The 19,244-nt window shown below is 37.8% G+C and overlaps 1 protein-coding gene across 1 annotated transcript; it reads left to right on the top strand.

Annotated features, from left to right (window-relative positions):
* Positions 1-8,008: 8,008 nt before the first annotated feature.
* Positions 8,009-17,599, top strand: cfh (complement factor H). Its single transcript, XM_085375419.1, has 17 exons — positions 8,009-8,151; positions 8,268-8,462; positions 8,736-8,841; positions 8,995-9,071; positions 9,192-9,383; positions 10,073-10,255; positions 10,395-10,589; positions 10,716-10,898; positions 11,462-11,629; positions 12,394-12,561; positions 12,897-13,088; positions 13,180-13,365; positions 13,749-13,910; positions 14,231-14,416; positions 14,840-15,019; positions 16,047-16,226; positions 17,253-17,599. The coding sequence occupies exons 1-17, from the start codon at positions 8,082-8,084 to the stop codon at positions 17,441-17,443; spliced, it is 2,814 nt and encodes a 937-aa protein (XP_085231545.1). The 5' UTR covers positions 8,009-8,081; the 3' UTR covers positions 17,444-17,599.
* Positions 17,600-19,244: the final 1,645 nt, after the last annotated feature.

Below are 19,244 nucleotides of genomic sequence, written 5' to 3'. Positions count from 1 at the left end.
CAGAAGGAAACAAACACTATAGCTGTGTCCAAATTCAGAGGCTGGATCCTCCTGAGGACCCGGCCTTCACGGTCTACGTGGGCAAAGGTCTTTTGAAGGCCGGGTAGGCCGGAAGTGAGCGGCTGTGAAATTGGACAGTCTAGTCTTCAGACTGACCATCTCACACTTCTGTTTAATCATTTTTCTGTTTGACATCTATTCAGAGGTAGTCTCAGCCAAACCGATTTAGTCACAAACAAATAAAACACTGAAAAAACCCAAACAATAACATTTTTAACCTATCTAAGTGACTAATATTTCATGTTTACCTGAGTAGTAAAAGACTGCTGGGGGTTTGAAAACGATGTGCCAGGAGTTCACTGTTCTCTCTGGCTCTAGTGAGCTGGCTAGCTATCGAGCTACTGGGTAACACACAAGGACTAGAAAGAAACCAAGAACTATAAATACTAAATAAATAATATAAAACTATAAACTATAAACCCCATAAGGGTTATGTGATCAGGGCCTGCTGGCTGTCCATCATGCAAGGCTGAGAGCTATAGGTGACCCAGGCTCTCTGTGGACAGTGGTCAGTTTTTTGTTTGTTTTTGGGTGGGAGGTAACTTCCTTTTGGTAGTTAACCCCCGCCATGAGTCGGTCCCCTCATTACTACTCATTCAGAACATTCTAAGTTTCTATTGCAGTTATAATAGCTTAACTTGCACTAGCTTTATTTGAGCCAGTGTATGAGAGGAGGGTGATGACTTGAATATTGACAGGCAGGGTTCTGGTTAGGCGACAGAACTGTTAGGCATTCATTTGTAGAGATAACCCCAAGTGTACACATAAATAAGAAGGAATGACACTGCCAGGTACCCCAGCCCTTCATGTACTTTGCTGAGTTATCTCTGTCATTAATTTCACATACACCAAATGCCTGGAACTGAGCTTTAGTGACAAGAGAATGTGTATTCAGTGATACTTATTGAAAACAAGTTCATTATGTATGAATGGGTATTTACAGTGGGGCAAAAAAGTATTTAGTCAGCCACCGATTGTGCAAGTTCCCCCACTTAAAATGATGACAGAGGTCAGTAATTTGCACCAGAGGTACACTTCAACTGTGAGAGACAGAATGTGAAAAAAAAATCCATGAATTCACATGGTAGGATTTGTAAAGAATTTATTCGTAAATTAGGGTGGAAAATAAGTATTTGGTCACCTCAAACAAGGAAAATCTCTGGCTCTCACAGACCTGTAACGTCTTCTGTAAGAAGCTTTTCTGTCCCCCACTCATTACCTGTATGAATGGCACTTCTTTGAACTCATCATCTGTATAAAAGACACCTGTCCACAGCCTCAAACAGTCAGACTCCAAACTCCGCCATGGCCAAGACCAAAGAGCTTTCGAAGGACACCAGGAAAAATATTGTAGACCTGCACCAGACTGGGAAGAGTGAATCTACAATAGGCAAGCAGCTTGGTGTGAAAAAATCAACTGTGGGAGCAATCATCAGAAAATGGAAGACATACAAGACCACTGATAATCTCCCTCGATCTGGGGCTCCACGCAAGATCTCATCCCGTGGGGTCAAAATGATCATGAGAACGGTGAGCAAAGATCCCAGAACCACACGGGGGGACCTGGTGAATGACCTGCAGAGAGCTGGGACCAAAGTAACAAAGGTCACCATCAGTAACAGACTACAACGGCAGGGAATCAAATCCCGCAGTGCCAGACGTGTTCCGCTGCTGAAGCCAGTGCATGTCCAGGCCCGTCTGAAGTTTGCCAGAGAGCACATGGATGATACAGCAGAGGATTGGGAGAATGTCATGTGGTCAGATGAAACCAAAGTAGAACTTTTTGGTATAAAAACTCGTCGTGTTTGGAGGAAGAAGAATACTGAGTTGCATCCCAAGAACACCATACCTACTGTGAAGCATGGGGGTGGAAACATGCTATGGGGCTGTTTTTCTGCCAAGGGGACAGGACGACTGATCCATGTTAAGGACAGAATGAATGGGGCCGTGTATCGTGAGATTTTGAGCCAAAACCTCCTTCCATCAGTGAGAACTTTGAAGATGAAACGAGGCTGGGTCTTCCAACATGACAATGATCCAAAACACACCGCCCGGGCAACAAAGGAGTGGCTCCGTAAGAAGCATTTGAAAGTCCTGGAGTGGCCTAGCCAGTCTCCAGACCTCAACCCCTTAGAAAATCTGTGGCGGGAGTTGAAAGTCCGTGTTGCTCGGCGACAGCCCCAAAACATCACTGCTCTCGAGAAGATCTGCATGGAGGAATGGGCCAAAATACCAGCTACTGTGTGTGCAAACCTGGTAAAGACCTATAGTAAACGTTTGACCTCTGTTATTGCCAACAAAGGTTATGTTACAAAGTATTGAGTTGTATTTTTGTTATTGACCAAATACTTATTTTCCACCCTGATTTACGAATCAATTCTTTACAAATCCTACCATGTGGATTCATGGATTTTTTTTTCACATTCTGTCTCTCACAGTTGAAGTGTACCTCTGGTGCAAATTACTGACCTCTGTCATCATTTTAGGTGGGGGAACTTGCACAATCGGTGGCTGACTAAATACTTTTTTGCCCCACTGTATGTCTCAGTATGAGCTGTTTAACCCTTTAAGACCTACCATAGAACCAAGTCCGCCAGAGCTTATATTATATTTTTACATGCTGTAGTGCCATTTTTGGGAGCATTTCAAGTTGATATACATCAATACAACCATTATAGCCCAAATTTTAATAATATATATGCATTAAGTGCATAGTAATTACATAAATTGCAAAAAAGTGCAATAAACTACAAAAAACTTGAAAATCGTTTTTGATTTTTTTTTTTACATATATTTGTAGTTAGAGAAATTTAAGAGGCTTATCCCTCAAAACTGTAAATACAAAAAAGCTGCAGAAAATAGTTTCCCACCACAGGAAATTTATTTTAAGTGTCTTCATAGTTTTATTTTTGAAATACACCAATTTTCACATACTGCAGCAAAAATGAAAATAAATATTATAATGCAAATTTGCAAAAAAACAGCATATGCATCAAAATAAACTATATCCATCAGTGCAATATGAGTCCTAAGCATCCCAGAAACGACACAGAAAGTCATAAAGTCAAACATAACTTTTAAAAACACAAGTATAGGCTCATAAGGCCCTGATGGTAAAAAAAAAAACTACATTTCCGCAAAATGACGTCACTTCCGGTTTCGGGCAGGTCATGGCGGACATGCGATAGTTCGCGCTGATGGACGTAGGAAGTGTTACAAACAGCTGATCGGATCGGCAAAGCGTGTTTCTGGAATATTATGTTTTTGTTGCTGCAAGTGCTTTTTATGCAGTTTTTGCAAAGCTATATGTGGAAGGGAACTGTGACCTAGGACAAGCTGATGGCATAAGATGTAAGTACAACTCCTCTGGTTTCATATGCAAAAAAAATTATTGCGCTAGCTTATGTGGTTGCAGTGCTACCGGGATTTAAAAATAGTTACGCAAAATGGAGCGTGTCTGCTCCAACCGGCTTTAAAGGGTTAACCTACAGAGTGCATTACAGTAGAGTGCTCTGTTTTTGGCAGCAGTACAGTCTTGCAAGCATAAAGAACCACTGTTGAACCAAGAGGCTCATTTAATGTGAGTTACCCTCACATTAAATGACCCATAAATCCCTTGCAGAAGGTTGCTACAGTTGGTGCCATGACCAGGTGCTGAAGGCGGTCGCAGAAAGTATAGTATCCGAATACTTTTGCAAGCCACTGTATCCAGTGATCCCAGGTTACGTCACTGATGATGTGTCCCAGCGCATCCAAAGATGTATCGTGCACATAAACCCAAGTTTCAATTTGCCAAAAAGGTTGCTTCATTTAAACAGAAAAATATAAAATTAATGTCTGGGGGTATATTGGGGGGGGATGGGCCATTGGATCAAAAGCTTCTCTTCCTAAAATAGTTAAACCAGGGGTTTGGATGGCTTTGGAAACTGTAAACAGGGCATGCTTTTTTGACTTTTAACAAATTTTAAAAATTTTACAACTAAATAAAACACCTCCTCCATGACCATTCATGTTACACAAGTAAATAAGTAATACTATAATGACAAAGTTCCTGTTTATTTAAAGATCTATCTATAGAAATGTATGATCTTTTTAAATGAACAGAAGAAAAATATATTCTGCCTGTTAACACACATTTTACATTTTATAAATGGAGAAATGAGCAACTTTTTATGTAAAGTTACAGATTTATTCATTATAATTTAAACCCAAAGCAGCATTTATGTAGAAAAACTGAGATCTATTGCTTAAATTACTCTTCTTTTTCTTGTATTAAAATATCTCAGGGATTAAATGTGTGATTAAACTTCTTTACACAAAAAGGAATTTTGCTGGTCCGGCTGACTTAAGATCAAAATGGGCTGTACGTAGCCCACAATGTAAAATGAGTTTAACACCTAGCACCCCTAATAGAATAAGACAAGCTCTCTGAAAAATAGTTGTTAATAAGCCTTTCGAATCTTCTATATCAAAATCGAGATTTTACTGTATAGTTGGGGTTTTTAAAACTTAATATTTTACTTTTAATCCTTTAAAGCCGGTCGGAGCAGACACGCTCCATTTTGCGTAACTATTTTTAAATCCCGGTAGCTCTGCAACCACGTAAGCTAGCGCAATAATTTTTTTTGCATATGAAACCAGAGGAGTTGTACTTACATCTTATGCCATCAGCTTGTCCTAGGTCACGGTTTCCTTCCACATATAGCTTTGCAAAAACTGCATAAAAAGCACTTGCAGCAGCAAAAACATAATATTCCAGAAACACGCTTTGCCGATCCGATCAGCTGTTTGTAACACTTCCTACGTCCATCAGCGCGAACTATCACATGTCCGGCATGACCTGCCCGAAACCGGAAGTGACGTCATTTTGCGGAAATGTAGTTTTTTACCATCGTGGCCTTATGAGTCTATACTTGTGTTCTTAAAAGTTATGTTTGACTTTATGACTTTCTGTGTCGTTTCTGGGATGCTTAGGACTCATATTGCACTGCTGGAAATAGTTTATTTTGATGCATATGCTGTTTTTTTGCAAATTTGCACTATAATATCTTTTTTCGTTTTTCCTGCAGTATATGAAAATTGGTGTATCTCAAAAATAAAACTATGAAGACACTTAAAATAAATTTCCTTTGGTGAGGGAAACTATTTTGTGCAACTTTTTTGTATTTACAGTTTTGAGGGATAAGCCTCTTAAATTTCTCTAACTAGAAATATATGTTAAAAAAAAAAAAAGATTTTCAATTTTTTTGTAGTTTATTGCACTTTTTTGCAATTTATGTAATTACTATGCACTTAATGCATATATATTATTAAAATTTGGGATATAATGGATGTATTGATGTATATCAACTTGAAATGCTCCCAAAAATGGCACTACAACATGTAAAAATATAATATAAGCTCTGGCGGACTTGGTTCTATGGTAGGTCTTAAAGGGTTAATCAAGTCATGTAATAACAACATGCACCAGGACATAATAGTGCAAAAGTAACATGACCGAACTGTTCAGACACTGATTCTTATATAGTGCTTTTCTACTCTTCCAGGTTACTCAAAGCGCTCTGTACAACATGCCACATTCACACAGTTTCTCTAAACTGAGTGCTTTCTAGCTACATTCATACACATTCTCACTCTTGACATGCAGACTGGATGAACTAGGGATTGAACCACTAATCTTCTGATCAGTAGCTGACTTGCGCTACCTGCTGAGCTACAGCACCTACAGGCAAAGATGTGTAAACCGTCACTAGGTATTGGATAGAGTGTACACTCACAAACCTGTCAAACCTAGTCAGAAGTGCCAGCTTGATTCCAGATCAGGGCTAGACCTGTTTTCTATGGGCCTGGGCCACATACACCAAACTGCAACAAAACTGATATGGCATGCCATTACATAGACAGTGCCATCTATGCCAGGCCTGGCCCATATCTGGATGACATACCACTTACCATGCCAGAAGTCAGCCAGCAGTCCCGGCTTGATACCAGATCTGGGCCAGACCAGATTGCTATGTGGGTAGTCACTTTTTTTTGTGCCTTTTTAATGAATCCCAAAAACACATTTTAATGCCAAAAGAATGCAAATCTGACCAAAGTCCTAGCATAAATGTTTATTAAGTGAAAACTGCAGGTGTGAAATCTAGGTATTTGGTCATTTCTTGCTCCATTTAATGATCCAGAAGTTCATCTAGCCAAATCAGCCAGTTTGCAGCTGGATGAAAGCAACTGTTTATCTAAAGATCAGTCAGTCTTTTAACATGCTAAACTTGCACAATGTGCTATTGCGATATGGGGTAATGGTTGCTGAAGGTACCCTTTGCACACCTACGTCAATTGATTTATCAGGAATGTTTTTCAATAATAGTTAGTTGTAAAACTTTCTTGTAAATGTTATTCCATATTACATTTTAAACACAAGAATGTTTTCTTTATGACCTCCAGCTGTGTATATTCCACAACACAGTCTTTTTCAATCTGATAGAAACCTGGAGAATGAACAAGTTAACATTTCATCATCATACTATTCACATTTGAAGATAATAATAGTTGATGTGAGCACACAAAATATCTGCTTCTTACAGCTAGATTCTTTAAAAGGTTTAATCATTTGACCATCAATCCACATTGCTCTCGCTCTTTCTGCTTTGTCAGCAGTGGGGCAGGCAGGGAGGTAGTTTGCATAGCAAACAGTACCCGTGATTCTCAGTCAGTAGAAATAGTTTCACAGTGTTGGAGGAAATTCAGCTTTATGCAAAACGTCAGACAGAAATGTTAAAATTCCCATGTTAGGGAATAATAGTTGGTCTGCTGGTGAAAAATGGAAAAATACATATTGTATAAAGTGTTTGTTTACTTTCTGACTCACAGATGCCACTTGCTTATTGAAAATCATAACAAAGCCATACTGTATGGTCCAAGAAATGCATTTGTAGAGTGGCACATGTAATGTACGTTCAGAAGTGAGTAACATGAAGCTATGGAGAGAAATGAGGGCAAATCCAATATTGCTCAACAGCTACATTTTGTTTCAGTAGTTTGCAAAACAAAGTCAGGCTGCCTTTCTTTTTTTCTTTTGCCAGATTTTTTGGCAGTTCTCTCCTCCCATACAAAACTAGTTTTTGTGTGCGTGTATTTTTTTTTTCATGGTTACAACAATTGTATTCATGTGCACACAAAAATTAGGTTCAGTTCACAGTTTGGTGAGTAAAAAATGATGTATTGATCTGCTTTTGAAATGAAAAATACAGTTCACTTTGTATTTGTCTTGCCAAGATGCAACATACTTTGTTTGCCTTATTGATTCACGCAAATGATTAACAGGAAAGCAAAAGAAAGTGAATATTCCCGTAAAAGTTTGTTTGTTCTTTGGTTTGTCACTGTACGATAAACATGGTAACCACACAAGGCCATGAAATTATTTTGCTGCAAATAAATGCCCTTAAAGTTGGTGATGAAGATGTTAAACATCAATTGTGTCATGAAAGTAGTTATATGTAATCACTTCCTGTGTGTGTGTGTGGGGGGGGGTGGGGGGGGGGGGTGTTTTAAGTGTTTGTTTGTTTTTGGGGGTTTTTCCCAGCGAGCCTACCCATATGGAAAAGATATATATAAATCTTATAAAGTTTGTATCTGTCTTGTGTGAAACTTGTATGACAAGCATATAAGTGTGAAAACAGATATAAGATCCCTTGAAAAATTATATAATGAAACTTGTATGTTTTGGATACTTACTAAAACAATGTATGAAAGTAATGCGAAAGTGGCCACTTTCATGAGTAAATCATGTAAGCCTTATATGATTTTCTCATGAAAGTGGCCACTTTCATGAGTAATCACATATAAGTTTTTACTATTTCTTTTCCGTATGGGTATGGTCATATTTGGAGGCAAGGACAGCCTTTTGTAAATCATTGAGCAATCTCTTCTTTCCCTGTGAAATCCAAGCTCCTCTAGTGTACAACAGCCTTTGAGTCTCCAGTCTTTAGTTCTGTTTGGTGAATGAGGCTAGCGAAGATAAAATGCATGTAACAACCACAAGCTGTATCCTACTTTTGTGGATGCATACACTGACCTTTGTGAAAAGCCAAGGTAAGACCCAGTACTTCGGGTGATTTCTATGATCTTCTCATTTTAATTACACGATATTTTGATGTTGAAATAAACACAAAAATCATGTATGCTGATTTTTATTTACCGCTATCCAGATAATCCAGGAGCATGTACCCTTGAAGATTTTAAAAAGTATCATCTCTACGATGGCAATTTTGACATAAGTGGTATGCAGGCCAGTTACCCAGGTGGGAGACAAGTGAAAGTGGGCTGCAATGTGGGCTACAGTGGCTTTTTCAAGCTGCTCTGTGTAGAGGGAAAATGGCAACACAGAGGCACTAATTGTCAACGTAAGTTAACATTCACTTATGAATATCATCTTTTTCCAGTATAACCAGTTAACACTTGCATATATGTCTTGCTGTATTTGCATATGTTTTGCTTACTCGAACTTGCCTTACCAAAGCAGCATAAACATCATTAGCTTGTTTGAGTTATTGCTCGAAAATTCATATCACAGACTGCAATGCTGAACAATATGTAGTGTACTTTTATGAAATGTACAGCAAATTCCACTTTTCTCTGTTGTACTTTTACCCACATTTTGTCTTATTTGCTTTAAGCGAGATCATGTGGTCATCCTGGCGATGCCCAGTTTGCCGATTTTCAACTTAGAAAGGGGGACGATTTTGTCTTTGGCTCAGAAGTTGTATACACCTGCCACAAAGGGTATCATAATAATTTTAATCACATTTTCCTTGTGATTTTATTTGTTTTGTGTTTCTTAATCTGAATAATTATGCATGCTCTGTGCATATTATCTGTACATTTGGCTTTTCTTTTAGTCATCTTCATGAATTCTCTATTATAAACCTGATTCAGATTTCAAATGGTCAGTCGGACAAACTTCCGACGTTGTATGGCAGAAGGCTGGGATGGTGTTATCCCCGTCTGTGAAGGTAGGAGCTGATATAAATGAAATTATGCAATCAGTAATATACACGTAGAAAGAAATAGCAACCTGTGTTTATGTTTTTGTCTGACTTTGAGGGGTTTTTTCCTAATGTTTTTCACTCCAGCTCAGCAGTGTCCATCAATTAATGTTCCCAACAATGTGAACGTGATGGGAGATGCAGAAGAAGCTACCTACGGCAATGTAGTTCGATTTAGCTGCAAGTCCAGCAATTACATTATGAAAGGGGCAAGAGAAATTTATTGTGATGAAAATGGAGACTGGAAAGGTTTGGAGGACGGCAATCCAACATGTGAAGGTAAAGTGAAGCTGGCTTACTATTGTTACTATTACTTTGTTCTCGAGTAATTAGGTAGTAACACCCAAATCACCAACCCCCTAAAAGAGAATAGAGGAGCAACTCTATATTGTATATTCAATTTTGAGCTATTATGAAACAATTAGTTTCGTAATAGTTGTGACATATTTAACACTATTTTATAACTAAAATGGTGTTAAATGTGTCACACAAATGTATGTGCCATGTGTAATGCTGTATTTTATTTAGGTCAAAATTTAGAATTAAATAATTATCACTTGCATACAAAATTAGTTTATTTGTACTAAAGGTACAGGAATAGAAAATGAAAACAGAATACATTTAGGGCAAAAAAAACAAAACAATTTTTGTACTTAAGTTTAGATAGTTTGGGGGAATATTTGCCTATTTGGTTAAAATAAAGGCACCACTGCTATGGACATAGTAAGTCCAAAAATATCAGCTTCAAACTAAAACAAAAAAACACGAACAACATCATAAAATTGGCCTACAATTGTAATTAATGAGAAAAACATTGCAGCTGCTTTGCTTGTTTGATCACTTTCACTTTTCTACTTCATCAAAAAAGCTTCCTTTCACAACAGGTTAATCAGCAGTTACCTTTTATGTACCTTTCTATGAGCAGTTGCTGTAGTTTTATTCCTGACTCTGACTTTATCCTTCAACAGTTGTAAAATGTGAACCACCGAGGATTGAAAATGGTTTTGTACTTGGAGATATCAAAGAGTACAATGAACGTGAAATCCTAAACTTTGAATGCAATCTTCAACATAAACGTGCTCAAGAATTACCTTCAAGGTGCACAAAGACAGGAGACAGAGCAGAGTGGATCCCCACACCTGAATGTGAAGGTAAACATAAATTACATACAGTTTATACATTAAATGCCACTGACTAGTGAGATCTGGAGCTGGATGTTTGGATGTTATGGTATTGCTCTGTCTTGGTACAACACACTAACTCATGTGCTGCATTTCCCATCATATGCAGAAATAAAATGTGAGCTGACACTGCCACCACTCCAAGGAACCACATATGAACCTGCTCATAGAAGTAGGTTTTCACCTGGTGAAAAGGTAACAGTTACATGTAAGGAGAGATACTGGATTGGGAGAACCCGCACGCGCTCAGTTGAGACTACTTGCAATGAGGATGGACAGTGGTCTGTTAGACCAGTATGTCAAGGTATAAAACTACAAAAGCTTTAGACACATATTCTAAGCTCACTGTTCTTTGCTTTCATGTAGTTCAATCAGCCATGAGGATGATGAACAATTTTTTGAAGATTATCCAGTCTTTCTTTCTTTACAGAGGTTACATGTATCCGTCCACAAGATAGACTTTTGTCCCGCTGGGAGGCGTCTTGGCGTGATGAGACAAAGAAATTGGGTGATACTGTCAGGTACACATGTATATCAGGATACAGGAGGAAAGATGGCGTCACTCGGGCCACATGCACCAGAGATGGATGGGAACCAAATCCACTTTGTGAAGGTATGGTGGAGTTTAGTTCACTTTTCTTCTAATTCTGACAGGATCTTTTTAATTTCTTTAATATTAGTCCATATTTGAGAAAACAGGAGAGAACTGCAGAATGTCTTTGGTCAAACAGAAGCCTCAAAGGATCATTCAGTCATAGAGTAAAATCTTACGAACCAGCAATATAAATTTTAGAGACTCTGTGTGATAGTTCATAGTGAGAGAAAATGGTAATAACATTCATTTTTTTGTTTATTTGTGTACTAACCAAGCACTAACCGAAAGAGTGTACAAATACTCACTGGATACTATTTTCTGTACAGACTGCAAGAAACATTTCTACTGCCACAACAACTTTCAGCTGGATGTTGAATCCACAACTGAACACTTTTCTTGTCCTTTGACTGAACATATTCAAATATAAAATACAGAACTGTTAAATGGAATCACATTTACACTGGGGAGCTGCTGCTTTTACTTAAAAGATTATATGAAAGTATCTGAATGTTTTACATGACAAAATTATCTGAATCAAAGTAAATGCAGAAGCTTAATAAATGTGGTTTTGTTCCTTTCAGAGATAAAATGCAGGAGGCAACAGTTTAATAATGCAGATATTACTGGAAAAATTCAGGCTGAATACAGGTACAACGATCGTGTCCAGTATAACTGCAGGAGAGGTTATGAAGGAAGTTTCACTCTAACCTGTAGAGAAGATGGCTGGGATAGGTCTAATGAATGTACAGGTAAGAAAATGCAATAAACTTAAAAGGATACATTTATTCAGTTATTCAAGGACTACTGTTTTTCATGACAAATATAAATGTTGTAAACAACTGATGACAAAAGACAAATGTATAAACTGTATATAAAAGGTGAGCATTGCTTTCAGGACTGAAAAGTGAAGCTAATATGAAAGCTCAGTCAACATGAATTCTCTCAAATCGGGGAACTTGCAGAAAAGCATCTGGTTTTACAGAATGGTAAATGATCTGTATTTGTATAGCGCTTTACTAGTCCGTAAGGACACCAAAGCACTTTACACATTCAGTCATCCACCCATTCACACACACATTCACACACTGGTGATTGCAACCTACATTGTAGCCACAGCCACCCTGGGGCGCACTGACAGAGGCGAGGCTGCCGGACACTGGCGCCACCGGGCCCTCTGACAGAAGTCTATCTTTAGTCTATCTTTGTCTTTAGATTCCTTGATGAGCTCCACAAACATTTTTCTTTTGTGAAGCAATGCATGTTACTCTTATCAAAGAGCTCCCTCTGCTTCCCTGAGTCTGCACACGAAATGGAGGTTTGCCAAAGTCAGCAGGATTCAATGCTAGTCACTTAATAACAGACATTACACAGTCTATTCAGTAGTATTAAGGATATTTAAGCCTAGTCCAAAGATAGTTGAATAATGTTATCTATGAATCACTACTAATAACACAAGAATGTATTCTGACTGCTCTGTGATAATATCTAAATGTAATATCTGTCTTTCTGATAGCTATAACAGGATGTCCAACAACGAGTTTTGACCGCAGACTTAAAGTTTGGCAACATGGTGACAAACTTTACTTCAGGTGTGAGGATGGTTACAAACCTCTCAGCAAAGGCTGGTGGGGTGAAGCCACATGTGTGCACGGTGTTTGGTCTGGAGTTGAAAGCTGTATTGGTAATTAAAGTTTCTAATTAAAGTATCTTCTGTTATTAGCTTGAAGCAAACACAGTGACTTGTTCAATACCAATGTCAAGATGGGGAGTATAAGATGTTTAGGTAGAAAAATATAAGTTTTGAAATCTGTTTTAAACATCTTTTTAACATTTGAGTTTTATCTGCAGTTATGTTTAAGAAAACTGGTGTGAAAATATTTTCTGTAATATCTTACAATAAGTGCATTCATACAGAGTTTCTTCCATTGCTTATTCTGATCACATTTTTAAATATGGAAATGGATTTCATCCATCTGTAATATTTTGCCTGATTGTTTGTAATCATATCCACCTTAGAGGAACAAAAGTGTCGAGAAGCTCCTGAGATTCCTAATGGGGAAGGAATACTAGGGAATACTGAACAACACGGACAGACCCAAGAAATGATGTTCATTGATTGCAATGAAGGATACTCTGCTAAGATTGAGGAATTAACCTGTCGTGACGGACGATGGGATTTAAATGGATCACTTGATGATATCTGTAAATGTGAGTCACCTCAACCATTATTTTGATGCATGTTTTTATGAAAAGATTACAGAGTGTAAATTAATAGTGTACATGTTGTGATGTCTTACAGCTAATCATGATAACTGCAGCCCTCCACCCAAAGTTGAAAATGCTGTTATTACAACTCGTTATCGGAAGCAATACCCATCTGGCTCTGAAGTAACTTATCAGTGTCGTGATAAGTACACAATAGAGGGGAACGCCACACTTAAATGCACAGCTGGGGAATGGAAGGAGCTCAATATTCAGTGTATACGTACGTACATAAAAATAAAATATTGCTGTGAATAAGCTTTAAAACTGTTAAAAACACCGCTGTCTGTCATTCTGCCTGCTGACATATTTCATCTTTATTCATCTTTCTTTCCCCACCCTTCATTAAGGGTAGAGAAAGACTGTAGTCCTTTGAGGGACGAAACAATGGAAATAATATAACCCAACATTGTACCAAAGGCACAATCTTTAACTAACCTTAAATATACTGTTTTAGTTTGGTTTTTGTTTTTTTGCCTTAGAACAGTCTGCATGTGTACCTCGGTTTACACACCTGCCGTTATCTTCATTTTCAGCACTATTGGTCAAATCAATAATGTATGTAACAATGTATATAATATTGACAATACTATTATGTATTTTCAGTGTACTGTGACCAGCTTATGGATGAGTCTCTGGACTTCAGAGCAGAGAAAAAGAAATACATGACTGGAGAGATCATTGAATATCAGTGTAAGAATAGAACAGGAATTATTGGCACTGCAACGTGCCAACATGGCAAGTGGGCTAAAGCAATAGAATGTGAAGGTAAGGAGACATAAAAAAAAAATGCAGTTTTCATACAAACACCCCCATGTGGTGCAGTTTGTAGGTTTAGACAATTATTCTTCCCTTTAATCACTTTTAAAATAATTACCATTCTTTTCTGACTTCTTAAAAGACTGGACATTTATTACTTCTTAATTACAGCAATGAGAAACTGAATGCCTATTAATAATAAATATTTAAAGAAAAACTTGCTTAGTTTGAAAATGTAGTGAGAAAGTGTCTTATTACTTTGAATCTGATTTGGTTTCATGTTTATAATGTAAACCTCACAATAAAACAGATTCTCTTTTTCAAAACAGAGAAATGTAGAGTCCCTGAAACACCAGCAGGTCTAACAATCACCACAGATGTAACAGACGATCAAATGAAAAAAGGACAACATTTAACATTTGCTTGTAAAAACAGTAATCACATCATCAAAGGGAACGCAACGCTTGAATGTTTGGAAAATGGACAGTGGAGCAATCCTCGTCCCACATGTGAAGGTACAACACTTGTCCTCTTGTGATCTTACTGTTTATCAGTACAAAGGATGGAAAAAGATTGCTATTGCTGTTTTTGGTATTTCTTGGGGTGTGGTGTGTATGAGTGTAAGTTACACACACTTTAAACCAGAAATTAATAGTTTGTTTTGAGGCAAAAACACATTTCAGGTTATCAGTAAAATGTCCTCTGCCTGATCTGCTCTTGTGCTAATTAGTTTGTGTGAACATTGTTTCTGGTTAATTCTTTGTCACACATGGCCACACAGTGTTAAGGTAAAGGAGAGTGATGCACAGGGTGTATGACAAATATTTCACTTCAAATGAAAAATGATGCATGACAGCAGGTCAGAGTGAAAATGTGATTATTGTGACAAAATATTATCTAATGTTGGTTTTTCCTCTGTTATTGCCCACAATTTTTAGCTGCCAAGCAATGTAGGACGCCACCACATCTTTCAGGTGGACAGACCAAAACAGCGACTAGAAACACGTACAGACACAATGAAAAGGTCGAATATGTGTGTGACAGAGACTACGGCATGGAGGGTGGGCCGTTCAAAACCTGTGTCGATGGTGATTGGGTTGGAGAGATGAGATGCCTCCGTGAGTTACATTTCCCTTTTGTTGCACACAAAGTTTTTAAATATGTTCTAAGTAAACAAACAGCCAGTGGAGGGCCGCTGGAACCAGTTTGACAAGTTTATTAAATCTGAGAAGTTGGTTAAGTGTGACGCTGAAAAGTTGTTTTCACTAACACAGACAGTAGCTCAAAACTGTTTGAAATGTGGTGCATTTAAGATTATACCTGAACACACCACAATGTAGACTTCAGGGTTAGTTGCAGTTATATCATTAAATAATAATATTAATACGAACAAGAAGAATTCGTTTTTATAGAAACCTCTGTAATAACCCACCATCCCCAAACTGTGCTGCAGCTCTGAGAACATCACAATGGCTTCAGTTCTTAAGTGGATGGGTTTCACTTGTTCACCACCCACTACTTCTCCTAGATACACTATTGCAGTCTGCCCAAAGTCACACTTTGAGAGATTTAATGTCAGGTTTGCCTTTTCACGATTTCAGTGTTTTTAAGTGGCCCTCTATCATTGCCACAGACATCACACATTTCATCACCAGTTAACATGGGTTACATGGAGGAACAGGGAAATACAACATGCTATGGACATGTCAGAGGAAATGTGAGAACCTGATGAGCACACACGAACCATAGAAGAGTTTGAACTTTAAAAAAAAAAATTGTTTTTTCACAATAAAATGATTAAAACAATTAAAAGGATAGGATCTGTAAGATGTGGGAGAGGGCAGTAGATGAATATATCAAAGAAGCAGATCATTTCAACAGCAACATGAGTTTGATACCAGTACAACACAGTTTATCATTAGTTACAAAGAGTGCTGACCGCTTTCTAAGCATAACAGAACTACATATATAGGATGACAAAGCAGTCTTAAAGGCTGTGATCTGCACTCGGATTGCATGATGAAAACTTCACCTGAAATGTAAAATAATATGTGACGGTATATGAACATAAAAACGTGACTAAAAAATTATTGTGACTAAATGTTGTCTAAACTTTTTTTTTCTCCATTGCTCACACTTTTGCAGGTGCCCAGGGTTGTGGGAGGCCACCACCTCTTTCAGATGGAGACACCAAAACAAGTACTAAACAGCTGTACCAACATAATGAAAAGGTTGAATATATCTGTCAGCGTTATTACGTCATGAAGGGTGGACCGTTCAAAACATGTAATCATGGTGAATGGACTGGAGAGATTAGATGCCTCCGTAAGTAAAAGTTTTCTTTATATTTTTCATGTTACATTCTGTGAAGAGAAACGTAAAAAGTCCTCTTGGTTTCTGTTTTTTAATTTTGTTTAATTCCAGAGGTGTGATCGATATTTACAAAAATATACACAACTGCTTGTGAGCCTCTCAAGATGAGAAACTATGTATAAAATATGAAATTAAATATGTTATTCACAAACAGCGAATGCATTACTTTGTTGAAGCCCTTCAATAAACATCTTAAATGTTCAGTTTAAAGTCCACTGTGGTGGTGTACACCGCACGCATTTAAAACACTGTGATAGATTTTTTGGAGCATGTTGTGTTTGACATAAGAAATCAACAGGTACAAAATCATTTCTCACTGTGTGGATAGTAGGGTCTGAAGTTTACTGACAAACATTTTTTATGTTTTTCCATGATGAGCTCCAGTAAGACCTTCTTTAATTTTTTTCCTGTTGACTTCAGGTGATATTATAAAATAGACATGATGAAGTTGAATTATAGTACAGAGCCCTTGTCACACGCATAGTTATACGAGCACACCACGCAGTGAAATGTATCCTGACACGCTCCTCGACTGTGCAAAAAGAGAGAGAGAACATTATGTACATGCAAAAAGAGAGAACATATATACATATAACCATAAAAGTGAATTAAATAAAATAAGACAATCTGGAAATTTCAAATTGAAACATCTGAAAAATGTACATTGTGCAGGTGGGTATTAAAGTGTCTAGTACTGTAGTGAGGCTGAGAGGAGTCAGGCTGGGATGGACAGGACTTCAGCATGTAAAATAGTCACAGAAATATTACATAAAATTAACAGTGAATGTAATCACCCCACAAGAGCAACAGCAACAGTAGATCATCTGTGTACCATTCCAGTGTTTGACCACAATTTAGAATTAGGCAGGAGAAAATCAATTTTATTGGTAGCCACAGAGTCCTTTACAGAACACAATATTCTGTACATTCATGTATTTTACTAACATTAAAAGACTGTTTATCTTTTATGTCTTACAGAAGCCTGCACTGTGAATAGAGACGACATGAACAGACATAATATTCAGTTCAGATTTTCAAGAGATGATAAACTGTATTCAGAACATGATGATGAAATCGAGTTTACGTGTACCAGAGGAAGACCCGTTGGGACACTGGGAATGCGTCGGAAGTGTGAACATGGTGTGATACATTTGCCGACTTGCCAATAATGCTTTTATGTACAAGACTAGATAAACACGAGGGCACTAATGTGTCAATAATTGAAGAGCAGAATAAAGACTTAGACCAGTGAAGTACCAGTGCTGTATGTGGTCATTTCAATAAAAGCTAATAAATGCTGACTGAGTCTGTTTTCAGCGACTACGAGTTTTCTGAGTGAAATCTATCTTGCATAAATCTTCTAACACAAATTCACAACCTATATGCCTCACTTGGCTTAGCCTGAGAATTTTATGATTTAATAAAGGTTGCCCAGCAACTGAATTTTGAATACTAACTATCTGATTTAAAGAGTTATCAAATGATCTGTATAAAAACATGACTTGGCTGATGTTTGTTCAGTCATAAAAACCTTTTGATCGTTCTGGAGTTTCCATAACTTCTCTCTGGGTCACTGTATGTAGAATCATTCAGACAAGGAAAAAAATCCACCTGACGTGTACTTTCCTCTATAATATAAGCTGTAATCTGTTATTGTTTGGAGCTGTAAAATAAAATTCAGTTATATTTATTTCAGGAATTTTAATTTAACAGGTTTTCTGGTTCAAACAAAGATTTTTTCCTACAGTCAAATACAACCCATATGAGCGTTGCAAAATAGGCAGACCCAACAAAACCAGTTATCATGAGATGGCTAATAAATTACTTCACTTTAAGAGCATTCATGTTGTTATAGACAGTGTTGCTGTTAATGTATGTTTGGGGGCGTTGCACCCTGGAACCTTCAGAGGTTTTTCAGGGTTCTCCCTGCCGGATTGTTATGGGTGGGACAGTTTTCCTGTATGTGTGCGACTAGCTGTGGTTGTTTCTAAAAGTGGTCAGTAAACGTCCTAAAACTGGCACTTGAGTTTCCGAGCATTTTTATCCTGAGGTTATAACACATGTCAATACAAGCTGTTTGTGTAGTATCGCATGCTCTTTATTCCTCACATACTCCACTGAGATGAGACAATGTGTCATTTTATGATCAGCATATTAGTAACAGCACAGTCTGCTTGAAATGAAAATCATGGCACCGATAATAATGGGACTCCCAAAAGCTCTCAGTCCTGGTGCTACTGGATCTAAGCGCAGCCTTTGATACAGTAGACCACGCTATTCTTTTAAACAGACTGAAACACATGGTGGGCCTCTCTGGTGCTGTACACAACTGGTTCACTTCATATCTCTCTGACAGAACTTTTATGGTGAGTATGGATACATGCTCCTCTAAGATCCATAAAATGACATGTGGTGTGCCTCAAGGGTCGGTTCTAGGCCCTGTACTTTTTAATTTGTATATGCTGCCTCTCGGCAGTGTCATCAGGAGGCATGGAGTGAACTTCCACAGTTACGCTGATGACACGCAGCTGTACATCTCCGTGTCTCCTGATGACACCAGACCAATGGATGCCCTTTTTAACTGTATCTTGGATATAAGATCTTGGATGGCAGAAAACTTTTTACAGCTTAACCAGGACAAAACTGAAGTTTTAATTGTCGGTCATGAGGCTCAGAGAGAGAAACTCTTGTCTAAATTAGAGGCATTTTCACTATGTCCTTCGCTACAAGTGAAAAACCTGGGTGTTATTTTTGACTCTGAGCTTGGTTTTATCCCACATGTTAAACATGTAACCAAAATTGGATTTTATCATCTAAAAAATATAGCCAGAGTCCGCCCTATTCTCTCTCGGGCCAACACGGAGATGCTGATGCATGCTTTTATTACCAGTCGCATTGATTACTGTAATGCCCTGCTCTCTGGTCTTCCTAAGAAGAATATTTCAACTTTACAACTCTTGCAAAACTCGG

Source organism: Diplotaxodon limnothrissa, linkage group LG17, assembly GCF_057381915.1.
Source record: "Diplotaxodon limnothrissa isolate DT_005_m linkage group LG17, D_limnothrissa_male_GT1.1, whole genome shotgun sequence".
In the NCBI taxonomy this organism is placed as follows: domain Eukaryota; kingdom Metazoa; phylum Chordata; class Actinopteri; order Cichliformes; family Cichlidae; genus Diplotaxodon; species Diplotaxodon limnothrissa.
The sequence above is the reverse complement of the archived record's forward strand: the minus strand, read 5'-3'. Positions and strand labels throughout refer to the sequence as shown.

Coding starts and splice junctions, on each gene's coding strand:
- cfh (XM_085375419.1), top strand. CDS start 8,082: ATGCATGTAACAACCACAAGCTGTATCCTACTTTTGTGGATGCATACA. Junction 8,842..8,994: donor GTATACACCTGCCACAAAGG/GTATCATAATAA, acceptor AACCTGATTCAG/ATTTCAAATGGTCAGTCGGA. Junction 13,089..13,179: donor ACTTGATGATATCTGTAAAT/GTGAGTCACCTC, acceptor GATGTCTTACAG/CTAATCATGATAACTGCAGC.